Source organism: Eutrigla gurnardus (assembly GCF_963514095.1).
Source record: "Eutrigla gurnardus genome assembly, chromosome: 5".
In the NCBI taxonomy this organism is placed as follows: domain Eukaryota; kingdom Metazoa; phylum Chordata; class Actinopteri; order Perciformes; family Triglidae; genus Eutrigla; species Eutrigla gurnardus.
This window is the reverse complement of record NC_139919.1, coordinates 17,425,244-17,446,290: the sequence shown is the minus strand read 5'-3', so window position 1 is coordinate 17,446,290 and position 21,047 is coordinate 17,425,244. Positions and strand designations below refer to the sequence as shown.

The following is a 21,047-nucleotide window of genomic DNA, read 5'->3' as shown; positions in this document are numbered from 1 at the left end:
ACTGTTTTTCGCCACCGTAAACATATTAATGGCGGTGTCAGAAGTGAGGAAGGAGCCCCTACCATGTAGGAGACTTTAATAATGCAGACCATAAATGATTTTACATGCTCTCTCACTAATCATAATGTATGGTGGCTGAATATTTACGATAATGGAATGCTATATTTAGCCGATGCAGAATATTCATGCATATTCGGCCCGTGCAACAGCGGGGGGCTCGTTATTGCACGCAATTTAGGCGACATATGTGGCTTTGGTCTCTGTGCTGACCTCACTGTCTCCTTAAAAAGCTAACCTGCATGAGTCACGCTGTGACACAGAAATCAGGTCAACCGCTGGCCTGCCAAGGACTGCTAAGCTTCAGTTAACATTCCCACAAATAAGCAGCACACACAACCATGCAAAAACAACACACACACACACACACACAACATCAAACGTATGGACACACACACACCCAGGCTCCCTTCCCTCACTTGTCGGAAATCTTAAGGAACATCACAGCTCCCATCTACCGTAATCCGCCCCGGGGCAACAGTGACCCAAGCCACTGGAAGAAACTCATCTAGAGTGGAGAAGGGGAAAAAAAAAACTAACAGTTGAGGTAATGCAGTGTGCAGCCTCATCCTTTACTTAGCTGGCAATGCCTTCGGGGTGGAGATGTTACAAACTCAGCAACCTCTGGATTTCCACTAATGCATGACCCATACCCACGCTGTCGAGCTACTTCTCAGGCCCTCGTCCTGCCGCCACTTCTTCAGGTTGGGAACTTTAACATAGAAGTCCAGGTCAGCTGACAGTACAGTAAAACTGTACACGCGTATATCACAGATCAGTATACCTGTGCATGCATACAAGGAGTCAAGTCAGACGCCACACTCACATAAACACAGACACACACCATCACAACTCTCTCCCCTTTACCATCTCTCTGCTTAATCCTCATCCACTGGAGGCAGAGGGTCTGAACTGTGGCAAGCTGTCTATTTTTAAACTTGACATATTAGTCATCTCTAAGGGGAGCAACATTGTAATTTATGGAATTCATGAATACCAAGCTGTTGTGTTCCCTTCTTGTTTACCCCCCCTCCTCCTTCTCAGCAAAGTAACTGTTTTGGATGAATTCAAATAAACTCACAGATGCAGTTGGGTAGGATCCATGTCTCCGTAAGAGCACAGATGCTAATCAGCTCCTGCCGAAGAGTGCGCTCGCTAGCTCCTCGTATCGTTTTGGGCCGTGTGGTAAAATTGTGTAAAGAGTTGTTGGATGATTTCTTTCCTTTCCAATCCCCGGTGGAGGGATACAATTGCTCTCAGGTGCACAGGCACTTTGTTTTTTGTTTTTTTTTGTCTCTTTTTATCCTCTTCTAATAATCCTTCCAAAAGTGAATCTCATCAGACAACTTATCCTCTCTTTTAAGAAGATCCCCAACTCCATCTAGTCCCCCTTAACCCACATTTATTATCCATTATCACATTTAAATCAGCTGTTAAATCTCCATATATATTATGCTGCAGCTGATCAAAGATTTACCCTTAAAAACGTGTACAGGAAACAATAATCCCTCAGCAGTTTTCAACGGTGGGATTCTTTATTTTACTACAAAAAAATGGACCAAAGGTCCTCTGGCAGACCTCTGGACAGAGATATTGGCTCCCAAAGCTAATGATCCCAAATTGTACACTTGTGGGTAATTAAGCATCACTGTTCCCTCAGTAGCATACAACAGCAAATATGTCATTGTGACAATAAACAACAATTACACTTACTCTCATTGCGCTATAATTGCATCATCCTATGTAATTATCGCAAGCAAGAGGACATCTTATTAAAAGCTACAACAAAAAAATATGTAATGCTGAATATACAAATACAAAATAAAAAACCACAGCTAACAAAGTTTAAAAAAAAGATTTACACAAATAAACAATGGGGGTTAAATAAAGCAGGCATTTGGGGTACTGGGTATTTGGTGGTCAACTGCAACAGCGGCGTGCTGCATGCACTTAATGCGGCTGAGAGTGCTGCCGAAGCTCGGGAACACTCATACACGCAGGGGAGTAATTTGACCCCTCTCAAATCCTTCCATCAGTCACAAACCAAATAGAAGTCAAATGAACGAATGAAGAAAGACAAAGAAATGAAAGGGAAGAAAAAAACAGAGAAGTGGCTAAACCACTGGGATTAGGACTAAGTAACTAAATGGGCCATATCACTTTTCCATTACCAGAAAGGAATAGCTATTTCAACTGCTGTAATCTAAATACGAAAGGTGAACTCTGTCCTCTCTACCGTCTCTTGTTCACTCACGTGTAAGTGTTGCGCATCCTTATAGCCTTTCCGTTTCATACTTCCCTACAGGAGCAAATGGAGATTTGCCATCATATCCTTGAGGCCCATCAATAAATAAACTTGACGCAAATAAACAGATAAATAAATAAATATGAAGAGCCGAGCAAATGGGCATCAGTCAGCATTAGTGATGGAACCATGTCAAGCACAATCATGCCTGACTGGAGGGGGAGTGCCTGAGTGAAGGGAGCATTCTTGCTGATTGCACACCCGGTATGCGTGCATGTGTGTGTGTGTGTGTGTGTGTGTGCGTGTGTGTGAGATAGAGAGAGAGACAGAGAGAATATTGTTCTGTGTTATTCTGCTTTTTACCTTCATTTAACCCTGCCCTCTTTAACTCTTTAAAGCTATCACTGCCACATACTACATCTAGCACTAAGGCCCCTGGTATTTGACTTATTATGTGCCATCTATTGCAAATTACTATACCAACATGTATATATGTTACGGCTATATCTACCCCCAATGCACCCATTTGCTCCATTCCATGTCCCTTCCCACCATCATGTACATGAGATCACAACGTTGGCTTGTTCAATCCTTGACGATGCCAATTAAATGGAGCGTCTCAACCTCTTTCTTTTACTTTCTAGACTAATTAATCATCTGACCATCCATTTTCAGTCATTCGTATGATGAGCTAACAGCATTTATCCTTGAACATTTGTGATAATGAAGCTATTGTTCCCCCGACAATCAGAATTCACTTGATTTTTGTTTTTTTTCACAGATGCAGAAGAATTTAATTTGGGCCCTTAAGAGACACTTTCAGATCAGTGCCTTGAACCAATAGATGCTGATATTTAAGATTGAACTTTGGAAAGATAGATGGATTGTTCATCGCCTACATTAAAGGAAACACGACATCTGTGGGTGTTACCTTTATTTTGCATCGTGTTAATTGAAGGTTCTGCATACCAATCCAATTAAAATGTTTAACATCTTTCTGAAACTGTTATTCATTACAGCACATAGTGGTTCAAAACAACTTTTGTAATTAATCAGTTATTTTTTCAAATGTTTTCCTTTCACAAATGTCTTTCAGAATGCATCATGTACACATATTTATTGATTTTGTGTGTTTTTAAGAACTGATCCTGCTCTGTTTTAAATCACAACACAGTGTGCTGTTAGTGTGACTTTGACTTGCTGCCAAATTTATATCACAAACATTGTTAACTTAGAAATGTTTCATTTGTTTTTATGAAATGACTGTAATTATGGAACCGCAGGTTTCTTGCACTTCAGAAAAGGAGGGTATGAGCTAATTAACAGCACAGAATAACATGGTAATTCTTTCTTGTAACACTAACATACAAAACAAGTCAGAAGTGATATCTCGCTTCTTCAAGCTGAGAGCATCACACAAAATGTAATTTCTCAAATGTCCTTGTTCCCAGATCACCTTTATTATATGCTTCATCGAATAGAACATTTAACATTCTATGAAACATCCTCTCTTTATCCGTATCAATTGGGAATAGCTATTATCACTCATCACTTGGACTGCCGTTACTTTCCTACTCCTTCCTATTACAGACATCAGGCCCACCTAATGGGAACGTAAAATATTAATTCCACCTCATTGAGGCTGACGAATTGTAGTGACTGACACTTCAAATGCAAACATCGGCAGGGACATGCCATCTTATACTTCAATAATAGCCACATCATATTAAGGAGGTTAAAAAAGCACACCAGTATGACGGCAGAGGAAAAGAGCATTTGACTCTGGCACTGCCTCAGTCAGTGCAACACATCACCTCAGAGGAAGGCATCCTATTCCACCACACATTATTTGTTCTCTAGCGGCTCATCAGTTGGCCCCGCTCTATACCTAATGAGCAATGAATAAGGTTTAATTCAACCAACACAAGTCGGCCATCCTTCAAAACTAAGCATGATGGCTTCGGCGAGATTCCTTTGGAACTATATGAGGGCAATTTTTCAGCTGGTGCGATGGTCTGACTTTCACATGCATTCCTTTGGCTTTAAGCTCCCCAAGTTTATAGGCCTATTAGGAATTCATCAAACAATGAACGATATCAATCTTATTGTGCGAGTGTGCCCTGGGTAAAAAATAAGATGAAACCTTCCATTATGGGGCCTCCAAAGCATATTTGCCCTCGGAAATTGATCCAGCATTGACAATTTACACTTAGGGTGACCTTTCATAACTGCCCACATACTTGAAAGCCAATATTGTTTGGAGAGTTAGTAAGAAGGAAAAAAAAAAGAAAAAACACAGCCCACTGCAAACGCTCTAGGATATTATTGAATATGATAAACTGGTAGATATTCTTGCTCTGCAGTTGTTCATTGAAGGTCCACTAGGCGGGAGGGCTGAGTACTTTTTACATCAATGAGGGCCCTGTGCCAATAGAGTCTGACAATATTGGACATAGATGTTGAGAGCTCTGAGTCCATTATAGCACTAGGTCATTGACTTTATTTCAAAATATGAAAAAAAGGAAGTGTGACCATAGGGAGCTAGGCTCCACATGATAAGACTTCTCAGACACGGAGTTGTAAAAGGGCATAATGGCATCAAAAGGGCATGCAGACAGCCCCCTGTTGATACCCTGAACTCAAGTAGATGCCGTCAGTATAATTTCAACAGCAAAGGGTTTAGGGGCTACTTAGCAGCAGGGGCATGGACTAGAGACCCCTTGCTTTCCGCTCACAGACTGCCTTTTATTAAGATTTGATTTATCCTCTCAAAATGGCTCCATGTCACACTTGACTTACTTTACGTCCTCTCTTGGCAGAGTCATGCAACGGATCAGTTGTGCGCCAAGGGTACTCAAATGGTACATAAAATCTTCATCTGTATTTCTGTGATGGGTTTTCGGCTGTGGATGAAAAATGATCAGGTCTAGAGAAAGGCCCTAGGGGTCAATGGGAGGGACAATGGCTTTGTCTGTGCCCTAGGACACCACATGTTAAATGGAGTGACTGTCCATGCCTCGGTTCCTACCTATCTGCGTTTCCCTTTGGCTGTTGATAAATATCCTTATCTATGAGAAGCAGGTGATAGATTTCAAGCGGCACGTCTCCACAGAGCGCCGCTCTCATCTGCTCTATTGATATCTCACATCAACTAAGTGATCTGAGCTAGCAAGAGGCACCAACACCCTCTGGGTCTCTTCGCCCTCAAATCATGTTAGCTCGACTTCCTGTAGGATTGCCTCTAGGGTCGCCCCGATGAATAACATCTATCAACACCCTGAAGTGGAAGCCGGGAGCTTGTGGAAGCGAATGGCTTCAGCCCCCGTCTCAGAGACACCCTATAGCAACAGTCCCTATCTGATATGTGACACAAGCTTGCATGTGTGCGCGTGCGAAGCGGTACAGGACGACAACTGCAAGAGAGGCTGAGAGACAAGGAGAGAGAGATAAAGCGATGGGTACAACATATGTGTGAGCAAATTAATTGCTAAGGGAATTACGATCACTATCACTTCCTGTGATGTAATTGAAGAAACAAACGGGTGATTTTCTCCCAGATCAGGGGGACGATGAGAAAATAGCTCCCAGGCTGAACATGTTATGCCTGTCTACATCAGGGTGACGTGGGTAGCAAACATAGGAGTGAAACGTATTGAAAGATCATTTATATCCCAAATGAGGTTGGGAGCTATAAGAGAACAAGGGGAAATGCTTTATCTTCGCCATCATCTTCTTACAGACACTTCCCTTTAGTCTTTTCATTTTTGCCTCTTTGCAAATTCATCCCCTTTTCTTCCTTTAAAATTTCATGAGAGAAAATAGGTAATTTAATCTTCATTAAACTTACAGGGGGCCCACTCTCTGGCCTGACCAGCTGAATTAACTGCTAGGCTTCGGGGGATTAGACAGTTGGGCTGAAATTCCGTAACCCTGACAAGCATTATATCACTGCATCTCTATTTTTTAATGGGCATGAGATGATCCCTCCCTGTTCAATGTCAAAGAAGTCCTTAAGAGGCTTACTATATAGAACACAGGAGGGAACTTTTTGATGGACTGACCTGTGAAGGTGAAGCATGAGAGTGGGGCAGAGTGAGGAAAGGAGAGAGGCCCTGGTTTGGGATTGTAATGATGTTGAAAAGGCAGTAAATAAATAAGATTGGCTCGGTTCGCTTTGAAATCTGATTGATGTGTCTTTTGGGATGCCCCCCAGTATGAAAGACCTACTGAGTCTGTGGCTTTCATCCCTGACCGAAAATCGATGAGCCAGGATGTATGAGACGCTCCTGCTCTCTACCCACCAATCTTCTTCAAGATAGGCAGGTAACTGTTTCACCAGAATGAAAAAGGATAACTCACACTCTTTTTTTATCCTTATTTAACTGAAGCTAATATTAAGATACACTGTGAAAACGGATACAATTTACCTTGATTCAACACCACAAATGGCTTGATGAATGATCTTCCTAGCATGAGAACAAATCGACAACAGGAATGTGCCTTTTTCTTGGGTCTGCATCACTCCATCCAGCTTGTTGAATTAGGACTGGCTGGTGTAATTGCATAACACATGAGTATAGCCTCGCGGGTTAGGTTTTCCATCTTACATAAAGTGGAGACAAGGAAATAGGAAATGCTTCTGGAATTGGGTGTAATTGTGACTGGCAGCACCTAGAATTGTGTTCAGCCTGACACTCGAGGTACTCTGCTGGAGTATAGTTTAGCCTGGAGGACGAGAAAAATCCCCCTCCGTGCCCGGTTTAAATGAACTGCTTTGACGTAAGCAAAGTTCCTTGCGCAACTCTGACAGACTCTCTCTGGTACACGCCGCTCATTTGAGGATGACAGGAGGTTAATCAAGCTTTAAAGCATGAGATTACAAGAGACATGACAAGCAGGAGTGAATAGATTTGGCACACTGTCCGATACAACCGCTCAGAGAACCGTCTACACCAGTAAATTCATGAGCTGAGATGCTGCCAGTCCCAGAGGCAAAGCAAATGTATCACATAAGTACACACAGAAGTATAGAAATGCTAATGTTGCAGTGCTGACTGCAAAAATATACCATATTAATTTAAATACTGACAGCTCCACCACACACCAAGACATGACAACCCAAAGACAGTTGTCAGTGACTGAGATGCCTTTTGTCACCATATCCTCCATCACTGGGGAACATGATTGTTTGTTTTTAGACCTTTAACAAATTCCCTCAAACTGTACTTAAATATTTATGTTTGCCTTTTCGATTTTAAATGTAATCTGGAAAGCGCTTACGTTGCTATAGGACATAGGGGGAATTTGTCTCATCACATTAAAAGAGACAAACACAAATCTTTATGCACAAACCCCCCCTATACTCTATAACAACTGAACTCATTTCCAGATTCCATTATAAAAAAAAAAATCTATGGCGCCAGCATGTCAAAAGGATTTTCCCCTCTCATCACCTCAGAGCAGAGAATCCATGCAGCTGTTTATAAAACCATATTTCGGGTTCCATATCAACAAACGGGGAGCCGTCGGTGCATAATACATTCTGGTAGCATACTGATGTGCGCTAGGAAAAAAAAAAAGTGCACTGAGAAGGGTCTGATGCACAATGCCATGCAGGAGAGAGCCATTATAAAGGACCACAGTTATCTTGGCAAGAATAGGAAAATAGGTCACAGAAATACAAAATATTCAAGGAAAACACAGACAGGCAGAGAAAGACAGACAGTATTTAGTTTAACAATTACCCCATGACATACATATACCATGAAGTGCATGTGGAATCAACCATGTTGTTTTATGATAGTCTAGGTAGAATCCACCAAGCCACATCTTCTAGACAAAGTATATCCCACCAGCATTTTCCAAGAATGGGTCTCTTCCTAGTTGGATACATCAAGAATACATCAACAGCTCAGGAATATGATCATAAAATATCCTGATCCGATGCCAAACCATCTCAACTGACTTCTTCAGCCCCAAAGAGCTGCACTTCTACTCCTCTTCTACTTTTTACCTATATTCCAACATTATTTTTGCCCACATTTTACAATCTTGACACCCCTAGCTCCAGCGACCCGAGCTCTGGGCACCGGCAAAAATAAAGTAAAAAGAAAACCACCGTCAGACAAACCCATACTTCAATGACACAGAGATGATGGAAAATCGGCAAAGATTCCCTGTGATGACAGTTTCAATAGCTAAGCCTTTTAGCATCCCACTTTATGTGATCATCACAGACAATTTCACATCCATGCACGATGTCAGGTACTTGGACATGCAACCGATACAGACTAAACATAGTATAGCGAGTGAGACATTTTGCAACATACAGCGCACAGAAGTAGGCCTGCACAGCACAAGGCAAGGACCCTTCGGAATGAAGGTGATCTGCTTTTGCACATCCGTTTGACATTTACTAAAACATATAGGGAAAATGAAAAGTATTGCACAAAACCAATATGAGAGGCCAAAGCAAGGAAGTCTACAGACCTCTCCAGCAGTACGTTCCGAATCATTGCCACGTGACAATTAGCGTAGCAGCATAGGCTAACAGGAAAAGCAAAACACTTAGATGATAACTAGAGCTGCTCTACAAGACAGAGATTATGCCGAGTGAATCAAAAAATGACTTCCTTCAAGTCGTTTGACCGCTATTAGGATTGTATTGGCTTTACAAGATAAAACACTTAGGATTGAGGGGCCAAGACAAGGGCAACTTCACTACTAGTCTACTTTACTGTATTGGATTTTAAAGGTATTCAATGTAAGATTTACATCATGTCACTCAGGAGTACAAGCATTAAAGTCCATTAAAGGCCCCGTCCAGTCCAGACGTTTGCTAATGTGATGCTATATCAAAAGAGATCATAGGATCATATTGCTGATAATCGTGCTGGTCATTGTGAGATGATCCACGGGTGCATGATTCTTTGTGTGATAGTTTCACTTCATTCACTTTCACTTCATTTCAAGAGTGATAATTCATTCATAATGTATTCCAGGGTAAAGTTAATATATCCACCTCTGTAGCAGCAAAGGCTTAAAATGGCATGTTGTAACTTGTATCGTGGGCTTTTAAAAAAAATATATGTGCAAAGAGAAAGCACAAAACATGAGAGCTAAAGCCTTGCTAATCACAGTTAGCTATGAATCATTACCGCAAGTCCAATTATACATTTCTCCAAGTGTTCATTTCAAAACTACAGTTGCTTTTCTCGCTGAGGAGATGTGTTAATAAGATGCATGTTTTTGTCTTGGTTTTAATTAAAATGGGTTTTGCAGCTAAAGTTTTCATGGTTGCTTTTTGGACATGGAGTAAATCTTACATATTAAACCTTTTTCATGTTTTGTTAAATCCAGTAACTTGGCACAGGACTCTGTATGTTGTAGACCAGCTCAGCTCCAATGTCCTCACAGGAAGACGTGTGAGTTACGCAGCCAGGAGGAGTGCAGGGTGGTGCTGGGTCTGGGGTTAAAGGAGTAGTCAAATGCACACACCTAGCGTTCTGTTACCATAGTTAGCACCCGGCCACCGAGAGGATGGACTGGAAGGGCTTTGATCACCTGGAACAATGTTGGTGATGGAAAAATAAACAAAGCAAAAGAAATGAAAAAGAAAAGGGGAGAAGGATGGAGAAAAGGGAAAAGAGAAAAAGGCATCAGAGGTGATACATCTCAGACATTTTGAATGAACCAAAACCAGTCTGGACCAAAAAAAAAAAACCCTTCAGGTTTTCAAACACACATTTGGACACAGATACAAGCTCACATTAAACCCAAAGACAGACATATGGCATGACAAAAGGTGTGAGTGAACTATGGAGCTGGTTATTTCTAATGATGAGCAGCATCACATGTGCTGAAACAAGAGTAAAGGATGTGTGTGTGTGTGTGTGTGTGTGTGTGTGTGTGTGTGTGTGTGTGTGTGTGTGTGTGTGTGTGTGTGTTGTTATACATTTGTGTATTCAGTCAAAACACAATATCATTTTGAGGATATTTAATCAAAGATAAACAATCTTTCATGCATTATATTCAATATTTGTGATTAAAAAATGCATTGTGTATAACAGCTTGCACTTTCTTGCAGAAAATAATAGCAGAAATACGAGAATGTATTCCCTCCACTGCTTTGACACAGATGTGTACAATGTCCCATTGCATAATAACAACAATCTAAAAATACAGTTTTGACAGAAAAATACCTGTGCTGCCTTAAAAACGGTAAGTTCATTTTCACCGCATGCTTGGCAGTGTGGAGACTATTGATTGCAGAATCATCCAATCCAGCCGTTGCTCTGATTTTTCCCCCTCTCTCCTTTCTACCATAATTGCCAGTGTGGAGACGACAGCACCTGTAGCTCTTTTGCAGAACTCTGACTTGCATGTGAATTGAGTGTGGCACTCATACTAGGTGGTACCCCCCTGGGTCCCGGGGCCATTCGACATGGCAGAATGGAATGTGTTAACACCAGGATTACACTAAATCACTCTCAGTCCAATTGCAGCCAGCTTGACTGCATTGTAATAAGTGTTTCATAGATGGCAACGGGAAAATAAATCACTAATGACCTTCACTGGGCTACAAGTGTGCGTGTCTCGATGACATCTTTCTGCATGTGCATATGGTCCCATGCGTGTTCGTGTTTTATGTGTTATCAGTACTTCTGGACAAAGGGCAGACGCACCGGAACACACACTAATTATAAACCAACCAAAGAGCAAATATGATATACAGGAAACAATTAAATTCATGAAAACTATGACCTTAATGAAACAGGTGGAATGTTTGTCTGCAGACAGGTGAGACTGACAGAAATAACAAAGAAGTGGGACATAAAGACATCGGTTCTCGCCGACTTACCATTGCGCGGCGTGCGCTTTCGCCGATCACGGAAGGCAGCCCCGGACTGCAGAGCTTCCATTAGGCTATCCATCACACCGGTTTCATCTCCCTCTGTAAGAGAGCAAATAATAGATGCAAAGGTGTTTACAGGACAGAAGACACATCAACGCAACTTTACATTTACCCAGACCGGACAACTTCAAGGGCTAATTCTAGGTATTCTTGTGTGGAAGAATGGTTGACCTCTATGTAAACCTTAGAAAGCAGGTAAGAGCGGCAGGGAGTATCATAAACAAGCATTTTGTAGAGCGTATGAGTGAAACAGAGACCTGCCACTCAGGCCCGTCCGTTTTTTTTTCAGCAAAGAGCTGGGGAGAAGGAAAATACACTTAGAGCTTAGCAACTAATACAGGCAGAGGAGCCTCAGGATGAAAGCATCCACTGATGGTCATTGACAGATATTCTTTCTGTGGCTAACGCAGGGGAGCTAAGTGCTCTTTACAAAGATTTAGTGTGGAGCCGCTCAATACCCGGGCGCTCTATCATTGTTCAGTCAATGACACTGGGACTGGCCTTCGAAAAACATTCCCCCAGCTCACCGTTCCAGCTGTCGTGCGGATCCATGAAACCAGAGAACTGGAAGCAGTCAGCATGGCTGAAGGGACAGGTAGGAGACACTTAAAGTGCTACGAGGCCAACAGCATGACAAGTTGTGCCCACACTGTGCACACGCAGCGTACCGCTCAATGGAAGCAAGGGTTCAGAAATAAGCTTAGGTTCTATATCTGGGTCATCTATCTTTACGCCCCGATACTAATGAGTCAGAGGGGCACCCTTTTTATCATTCTGGTCCAGAACAGACATTATTTTAAACTAGGATCATTAGGGTGACTTATTGTGGAGCGGGAGACTTGGCCATCAATTCTTTTTTCGCATACATGAGTGAACTAGCTCTCCGCCAAAGTTTACCATCAGGGTCCAGGAATCTTGTTTTTTCTACTGCACTTACAGTTGGAGCCGAGGGGGAAATGAGTGGAGACAACTGCTACTTTCAGCACGCGACACTTCTCCAGCGGCCAAGGTGATCAATCTTTCGTTACTCGCATGTGCGCAAAGAGACACGACACTCGGGCAAATTGAATTTATGAACAAAACGTGTTGACGCTGAATGCTACACGATTAATTTAAGGCACATATTTTGCCATTACCGGAGGAAGTCGGGGCTGCACGTGCTTCCCGACTCCAGCAGCAAACCACCCAACCTGCAATCATTCACGAGGGCAAAGGAAGACAGTACAACTAAGAATAGAAACATGTCTTATGCAAATTATTTAAAAAAAAGGCAACTCTTCAATCGTACCACACTAATTTTGCTCTCTATCACATTCCTTCTCCTTCTTCCTCAAGTCCTTCCCAAGGGCTACTTTGAAATCAAAGTATCTGTTCCGGCTGTGTGCTGTGCTTAAAAGCAATTCCGATTAAATCAAGCTTAATTAGACCAGCTTTATCAGAACAAAACCAAAGCCGAGCCAAGTAGTGCTTATCTCAAATTGCAGCACTACACCTCAGATAGCAAGCTCATTGGTTGAAAAGGGGGGGGGGGGGGGGGGGGGGGGGGGCATGGGGTTTTGTCCGCTGTGGATCCAAAGAACAATATGGTGAACAACTTGCAGCTACTATGTATCTGTATCACCTTCCGAGATCTTTAGCTACGCCTCCTTATGTAGGCTAGGAAGGACGTCCCGCGAGTCTGACAGACGGTGGAAAGTGTTAAGTGGCAGGTAAACATTTATCCACAACCACCTTGGCACAAGAAACTTTCTGACAGCTCCTTCTTCACTGCCTTCTTCGTGGAGACCGAGACATCACAGGGGGCACCTGACACTTTGATCAATTTGTCCTACTTCTAGCTTAACTGTAGCGCAATTCATCATTTGTAATGGCCGAGACTTGGGAGCCCTAGTAGACTGGGGTTCAGTGGGAGGACTGCAGACACAAAGAACCAAAATGACTAAAATGGGAAACATACTCCCCAGTCACTCCACAGCACTCAATTAACTGTGTCCTATCGGGCCACAGCTTAAAGTCGAGCAGGCCTTACTCCTAGCAGACTGTAGACTTCAGACTGTGAACTTATTAACATACACATGTGTGTATAGTGTATAGTATTGAACAAAGACAAGGTAAGCCCTTCGTAGAAAAAGAAATACAAGTGAATATTATTCGACGACACTTATTCCTGTAATCCTCCGCAAACTTTCTTCATTACTTATTGTAACATTGCCCACTTTAGCAGACATTTATGCCTCATTCCCTGCAATTCACTCTTGTCTTATTTTGAGCTGTTAAACCTAGGGCAAATACTCATCCACTTCTCATTAGCAGCAATGGTAGATTGCATGCACAGGGAATTACAGAAAAGCTAACCTTTTATGCCCAAAGATCTTTCTCAAGAGGAAAGATCCCCTCTGCTCACAGGAAATTGCTTTCTAAATGGGTTAAGATGGGCTAAGACCCAAGACATTGACAAACCCTTCCAGTGATGAAACACCTTGGTGGGCACCTCAACAGACAGCCCCGGGGTCCTTTAATGATCTTATTAAAGCTTGTGGAAGTGTGGAACATGGTTGCGGCTTTTGCACTTTTAGGTACTTTCTTAAACAGTTAAACCTTTAAGAGCAGAAATAAAGTTTTGTAAAACTATACCTCCCAGAGAGAGATGGTGTACCAGTTCTGTATCTTTCCCTTTGATGCTGGCCTATGTCCATCCCCCCCCCCACCCCCCCCCCCCCCCCCCCTCCTTTACCTGAATATCAGGTGGAACCCAGAGGCTGTGCCAAATGTAACAGCGAGCCTCGGGGATTGGCTCGCTCTGCAATATATTTACAAGCGGCATTATCACATTTTCTAATTAGGAGGGATAACAAGAGCAATGTGCTCTCAGCAGGATTGGCATAGAAACTCAACACACCAGATTAGCTTTTTTTTTTTCCTTAAGACGAAAAAAAAACCCCATATCCACAGTGAATGTGGAAGAATGTGGCTGCAATGTACTATTCACTGATCCCAGGAGAGGAACACAAAGTCAAGTGTCAACAGTTGCGAGGGAGGAAAGGGAGGGAAAAGAGTAAGCACATATATTTTAATACAGTACACAATCTATATATTGGGATGGGGAGATGTAAAAGGACAAAAATGAGGGAGGAGGAAGAATACCGAGAGACGGAGTAGAGAAGGCAGCTAGGAAGAACAAGTGAAGAGGGTTTCTGTGGGTGCGCTGGTCTGTGTGGTGGAGTGGGTTATTGAGAGGGGCCGGTGGAGCGAGGCGAGGCACGAGGTCGTAAAACAACTTCCAGGCTACGTGACGGCCTGAGCCCTGTGACATTTAATTATTTCTAAAACACACAGTATGCAAGAACAGGCCGACCGACGCTCACTTACACTCGCCGACATATTTTCCAGTGATTCAAGAGCATGTTGTATATTTGTAAGACTGTTGGTTGCTCCCGATCGAAATTTGCGGGGCGGATTTCTCAGTTGGCAAATGAGCGTTTGACAAACAAAGACAGTGAGGGATGGATAGACAGTTGTGGAGGGAGGCAGATAGAGAGCGTACTCCAACTAATGTCAGCAGGATGACCTATGCTCATGGCTGCTCATGGCAAGATCAGTTAGAGGAGACACAGGAGTCTAGCCAAGTCTTTCAGAAAAAACGATATATCATTGAAGCCTCCACACAAACTCTTAAACCTCAGCCAACGACCAATTAGGAATCAAACAAACAGGCTTACATTATGCAAAACCTGACATCTTATTTGTTTATGTCTCCCGATTACAATTACTCATCAACAACAAATCAAAATATAGTAAGAGTAAAACAGCAGCTGTCGCCTCGGAAAAAAAAAATGTGACAATTTTTTTTACTCAATCATCCAAGCAGGAAACGTTGTATGTATTTGAATGAAATGCTTGGTTTTTTTCCTTAAACACCAAAGGCACGGCATTCCTATAATTATACAGCAGTGTCAACAAAGCCTGTTCATAAATTCAATTTGCTATCTGTCATCTCCAGCATGTTGTGCAGGGGAGAACAAAAAAACAGTGGATCGATATGAAAACTCAATTTCTAAAGACAAATCATTCTTAGAATTCTGTCTTGATATGCATAGCTTTTTAATATAACGGCTAAAATAATGACATCATATATGCCACGAGTGAAATCGGTAAAAACAGTGGCATGTTAATTGGAGAGATTAATTACAATGTAAGCATACAAAATAATGACATTTATCACTGTCATATAGTTGAATCAATCACAGCGATGTTTCCTTAAACAAACTGAATGTTTACACTGCACATAGTGGGCATTAGAGATGTGTCTATTAGCCACTACTATCCACTGTCCTTGCATCCAATCCCTGAGTCTAATGTGTGCTGTAATGGGATCTAATGAGTGCTTACAGGCCTCGTGCTTGATGGATTGAAACCATTGTGAAAGAGGAACGCGGTGAGAGGTTTACCTCATGCCAGTCGCCTCGCAGTAGAACAAGATGAGGAAGAAAAGGTTTGAGAGGTGAGGAACGAGTCTTTCCTATGTTTTTATTTATTTATTTATTTGCTTGCTACAGATTATTTCGAACACATTTGGGCCCATCTGTTCACCCAAAGAAAGTCACCTGTGCAATTAACCTGGCCCATTAGCCGTGAAACAAAGGCGTTGGTGGAGGGGAGGGAGGTTGCTGCTTCATGGCCAGGTGGAGAGGCAACAACCACACTTTCTTTAATCCTGCCTCCCTCTCTCTAGTCACACTCGTATGCACCTGGTGTGTTGTGTGTTGCTTTCACATCTGAATTCAGGCTCAGCCACCTGCATTACTCAATATCCCCCTCCTCTTGCTGCTCGGCTGTCTACTCCCTTACTGTCTGGCTTTGAGCAGAGCCCCCCCTCGCCCTCCTTACAGTCCCAGCAGCTCCTGAGACCGAGGCAGAGAGAGGCCATTACTACCACTAGAGCACAGAGAACACAAGTGCCCAGAGGACAGCAGTCCTGCACCTGTTAGATGTCTTTTCTTTGTTTTTCACTCGCTTTTTCCATCCCCTTGCAGCCCAAACACCCAACTCTGACAAACTTTGACCCAATGACCTGAGAAACTTTTTAGACAGGCCACAGTCTATAATGTGTAGGTGTGTGTGTGTGTGTGTGTGTGTGTGTGTGTGTGTGTGTGTGTGTGTGTGTGTGTGTGTGTGTGTGTGTGTGTGTGTGTGTGAATGTTTTCTACTCTACATCAGTGAAAAAGAGAGGAGGAAAAAGGGTAACCAAAGGGTAAGATGGCTAATAAAAAAGATAGATTTGCCTACTGATTCATCTGGATTGTTTTACTGTAACAACTTGATGAGCAAACCCACTCATGTCCTCCCTAACTCAGTTAGGGATGCTCCCACAACCCTCCATTCCAGGGGGAATGGCCGTGTGGCTTCTATTTCCTCTTGATATGAGCCCGTGTGGCGCCAGGGTCGGGGCTGGAGTGAGGAAGGGAGAGTGGGGAGTGAGGGCACAATGTCTCCAAGCCCGGAAAAAGGTGGGTGGGGAAGGTGAGAGGTGTATTGTGTTTGACATGCATGAAGTAGAGACAAGTGTTGGGGCTAGGCTGGCACGGTCACTGCAGGGCCCCCGATCCCATACGCTGGAAGAAAGGGCCGATGTCCTGACTGTGAGAGACTGGGGGGAAACGTGGAGAGAAGTTGGATGTCGACAAGGGAGAGATGAAAGTGGATTAGCCGCCGTGGCGATTTGCATTCTGTGGTGGAACGAAAGCCCCTGCGATGCCCCGAATAGCTGGATGCATGAATAAGTAAACAAACAAAAACAAAAATAAACCCTCCATCTGGATGGATGCTGCCAGGCCCCAAGTGAGAAACATTCGGGGAGGGGGAAGCTGGGCGATGGGAAGGGGGTGAAGAGAGATGCTTACAATGTAGCAGTCACCACCACACTCTGTTTTCCTCTGCTGTAATTTACTTCTATTGCCCGTGCCCCCTCCTGCAACCATATTGCTATCACCATCTATCCACTGCTTCTGGCTAGTCTGCCCAGTAACACCACCAACACACCAGGGAGAGCTCCAAAGCAGCACTGACAGATGTTAAGTTGACACACTTTCTCTAAGCCACATGGGGTCAACGTGTCAGGGTGCCAGCAGGGCCACAGAAGAGGAGACCGCTGCTGCCACTTTTTCAACAGGCTAGTTACTGCTAAATTTAGCTACAATTAGGGACGGGGACTTTAACAGATTTTATCACGGATTGGGATACAACACGCACATTTTCATTATCGGAAAAATTGGAAAAAAAGCTTTCTGGTTCGCAATTATAGTAGAGTGGTCAAAATGTATCGTTCATTTATGCAGGGAGACCTTATTATTTTTAATAACCTTATTTAAAATTGTTTTAATAACATTGGATTCATTGATTTTCATTCAAATTGGTGTTTACAAAAAAAAAAGAAGAGTTTTAAGTATATGTTGATGATTAATCGGGATAATATCGTGATAATAATCGTGGTATGAAATTTTCAAATCTTCCCATCTTTTAGCTGCAATGTGGTTTAACCTAAGCCATATGCATTTTCACAGCAGAAGATGACACGCTGGTGAGTGTGCTCCCTGGACTCAGATCAAATGTGCGGTCTTAGAGCATCATTTTTAGAAGGCTCACTTTCATCAGTATTGCTTCACCTGTGTAATGTGTTTAGTTTCTCTCTATTTTTCTTCTTTTCATCTAATTGATTCCAGTGTCAGTGTTTTCTCATCTGCTCTTTACCATGACATCAGTGCAGAGGGAAAATATGTGATTATTAAAAGCCCCAAATGTGCATTTTTTTGGGTGTTATAGTATCTTTCAAATCCTCCTGTTGACATCCAATTTGTTTCTGTTTGTAGATAAATAAGACGTATTACGACATTAGTGTTTTAATGCTGCCTGAATGCTTTCTGCTGCTAATTCACACTGAATGAAGATGCTCAGCTCTAGAAGGCGTCTATTATGAAGCAGTAACAGGAAGTGCAGCCTTAAAGGAATACTTCACCCACAAAATGACCAGTTGTATATTAATTACTCATCCCGTGTTGCCTTGACTTCTTGAAGAAAACTTTTTTTCTCCCGTGCCTCCACAGTGAATCGAGAAAAAAGCAGAGAAAAGGTCTTCATGAATTGCCGCGTTTAACAAAAGCATATCTATAACAGACCATCCGTTTATAAACTCTCACGTAAACGTGTGCAGTATAATCCAAGTCTAGTTATTCCAGTGGTTTGCTCACAACCTCCCAAACATGCATTTAGGCTACACTTCCATAGCACTGATCTATCAGTGCCAACAATGCATATGGCAGGTCATCATAACTGTACAGACATTTGGCACACATGACTGGAATGTAAGGGATGTCAGAGAGGATTTGGCATGTGGACGCATTCTGAGATGCAATACACATTTGGGGTCCCATCCTTCGAGAGTGGCACGGTTTACCCGTTTTACAAGAGCGCCACATTTGGATACTAGGGTTTTTTTGGGGGAATCTAGTTCCTGGTAACATCTGATCCAAACAACACATGGGCTGTTTGCATCAGGGAAAGGCGATGCTGCGTGGGGGAAGCTAAATAGATTTGGCAGTGGGATTTGATGGTCTTTGTAGTAAGGGTAATTAGTGTGATTGACTGTAAAGTGACTGGCGAGGTCCAGATCTGGGAGGGGAAATTATCTGCTGCTTGAACCACCCACAAATTAACGAGATTCAACCGTGCCAAAGCAGAGTTCAGCGGGAAGAAGAAGAGCGTTCATGAAAGCAATGGGATGAGAGAAAAGAAGATGGCGGGATGAGTTTACTGGGTGTGAGACACAGAAAGAGAAACACACCAGACTGGAATAATGGAGGGAGAACGGGAGAGGCAGAGATATCTGATGCATGTCTCACTTCCTTGATTGTGATCTTAAACTAAATTGAGTTAAAGATAAAATTAATTAAAAGCTTTAAGGTGAAATTCAATTAGTATTCTTTGCCTTCCCCCCGATACAAAAGAGGGTGCCACAAGAAAGAAACAAAAAGTAACAATGCATATTCAGCTTGACAAATTACTCCATGAGGCAGACAGACAAAACAAATGTGAGACTATTCCCTGGTGTTGACTTTAATTGCTAATGAACTATTGTATTTATCATAGAATATTAAAAGAAAGGCTCTTTTTCCTCATGCTGACATTTATTTATGGAAATGCATCAGAAATGGTAGAATCTGGGAGATGGTGGATGAGCATTGGATGGGGGTCATATTGTGCTACCTTAACACACCACATGTCCTTCTGCAGTCAATCACATGTGTTTGAACAATTGCGTGTCGTTCGTTTGTGAATTATTCTATTTTTCATGTACATTTCGGTCGTCGTTGGGACCCAGTCAGCCATACTCGGTGCGGCATCATCGTCTTGAGGCAGATTCCGATTCCGACTGGCGATATAGCACAATCTAATATGCCGTTATTTATTAGAATGGGTGTGTGACAGCAGATAATCCTGGTGCCCTTGTTCCCGTCTTTCAAGGCAATGATGGAATTCACCAATCTATACTCAGGAGTTTCAGAGCATGCCGTGCACATCCTGCAGTCTGGATCGACAGCTCGAATGCAAGGACGAAGGGGGGGTGTATGGAGGAAGCAATTTGCTCAGAGTTTGGTATTCCACTGCTGCAGCATCCATATGCAGATGTAGGGAAAGCTCCTTCATTTTTATAACTCATCAGATACTACAAATATATAACCAGACGTGGAAGTCATCAGTAGCATGACAAATAAATGACACTTTGGGGAATAAACAGCCAGCAAATTCAGAGGCATTTTGACATACATCATCATTACATTCTGGAAAAGGTCTGTCCTTGTTTGTTATATTCTGTAGCATACAAGAAGGTCAGCTTTAGCTTCCTAATGCTGGCTTCATTTCCCGAGCTAAGCTGAGGAATGGTGAGTCTTCAAAGGAACATTTCTTTTATCTACTTTAGTTTCTGACCTTCATGTCTCTATAAGGTTATCTCCCCCGGTGATATTGTTTGCCATGTCGGCCGTGCCGCGGAGACACTACGCAAACTTGGAGAGCCAGCCCCGTCCACCCCACTGCTGCCTGTCAGCACCTGTCTATGATCACCTAGTCGGCATGGTCGCAACACAGGTATGCGCCGGCCTTCCGGCGGCTGTCAGTGTCACACGAAGCCATCAATCCGCACTCTGCCACTGTCATTTCTGACGGGGCTCCACCAGCCACGGCCCGTCAGACAGCTGCATCGGAATATGTCAATTTGGATTTGCATGTCACACTAATAGACATTTGAATTTGGAAAAATGTGCTTTGGTAAACAAAAGGAAATGCAAAAATGGGAGAAAACACTGAGAGGATGCTAGCTTCATAGCATGAATTCACGTGATCTGAATAAAGTCCATTCACCTCTAAGACGAGCTGAATATTAATCTGGATGTGGACCGTAAATATCATGTTTTACACGTTGATCTTCATAGATCCACATTTTAAATTCTAGATTTGAATGAAATGCAAAATCAAACAATCATATGCAGATAAAACCTACACAAACGTATATGTATAATACTTCTATTTGCAACTGGATGTTGTTTTGAGGGGAGCCTACTGTTATTCATGAAAAGATACACTCCACATAGTCTGAAAGGTTGACAAGGGGGATGCATAAATAGAAGCTGCGGGCCCATCATTGTCAACATGCCAACTGCTCTCTGCAGAGAATCACAGAGACAGAGAGACCTCATTCTAGCAGGCCTCGCCCAATGAGAGGAATTCAGAGACGACTATCACCGGAGCAAGAAAAGCTTTTGGAAGAGGAAAGGAGGA

General features: G+C 42.7%; 1 protein-coding gene across 2 annotated transcripts in view; it reads right to left on the bottom strand.

The window, feature by feature from the left end:
- Positions 1 to 21,047, bottom strand: part of diaph2 (diaphanous-related formin 2) — a 352,630-nt gene that overhangs the window by 28,642 nt on the left and 302,941 nt on the right. The window contains exons 29-30 of one of the 2 annotated variants that reach the window (XM_084010082.1): positions 11,163 to 11,255; positions 9,815 to 9,865 (exon numbers count right to left, since the gene is read on the bottom strand). In XM_084010082.1, the coding sequence (XP_083866208.1) occupies positions 9,815 to 9,865; positions 11,163 to 11,255 (144 nt within the window). Of the gene's footprint in view, positions 1 to 9,799; positions 9,866 to 11,162; positions 11,256 to 21,047 lie in introns of both variants that reach the window. The other variant, XM_084010083.1, reaches the window with a different exon arrangement.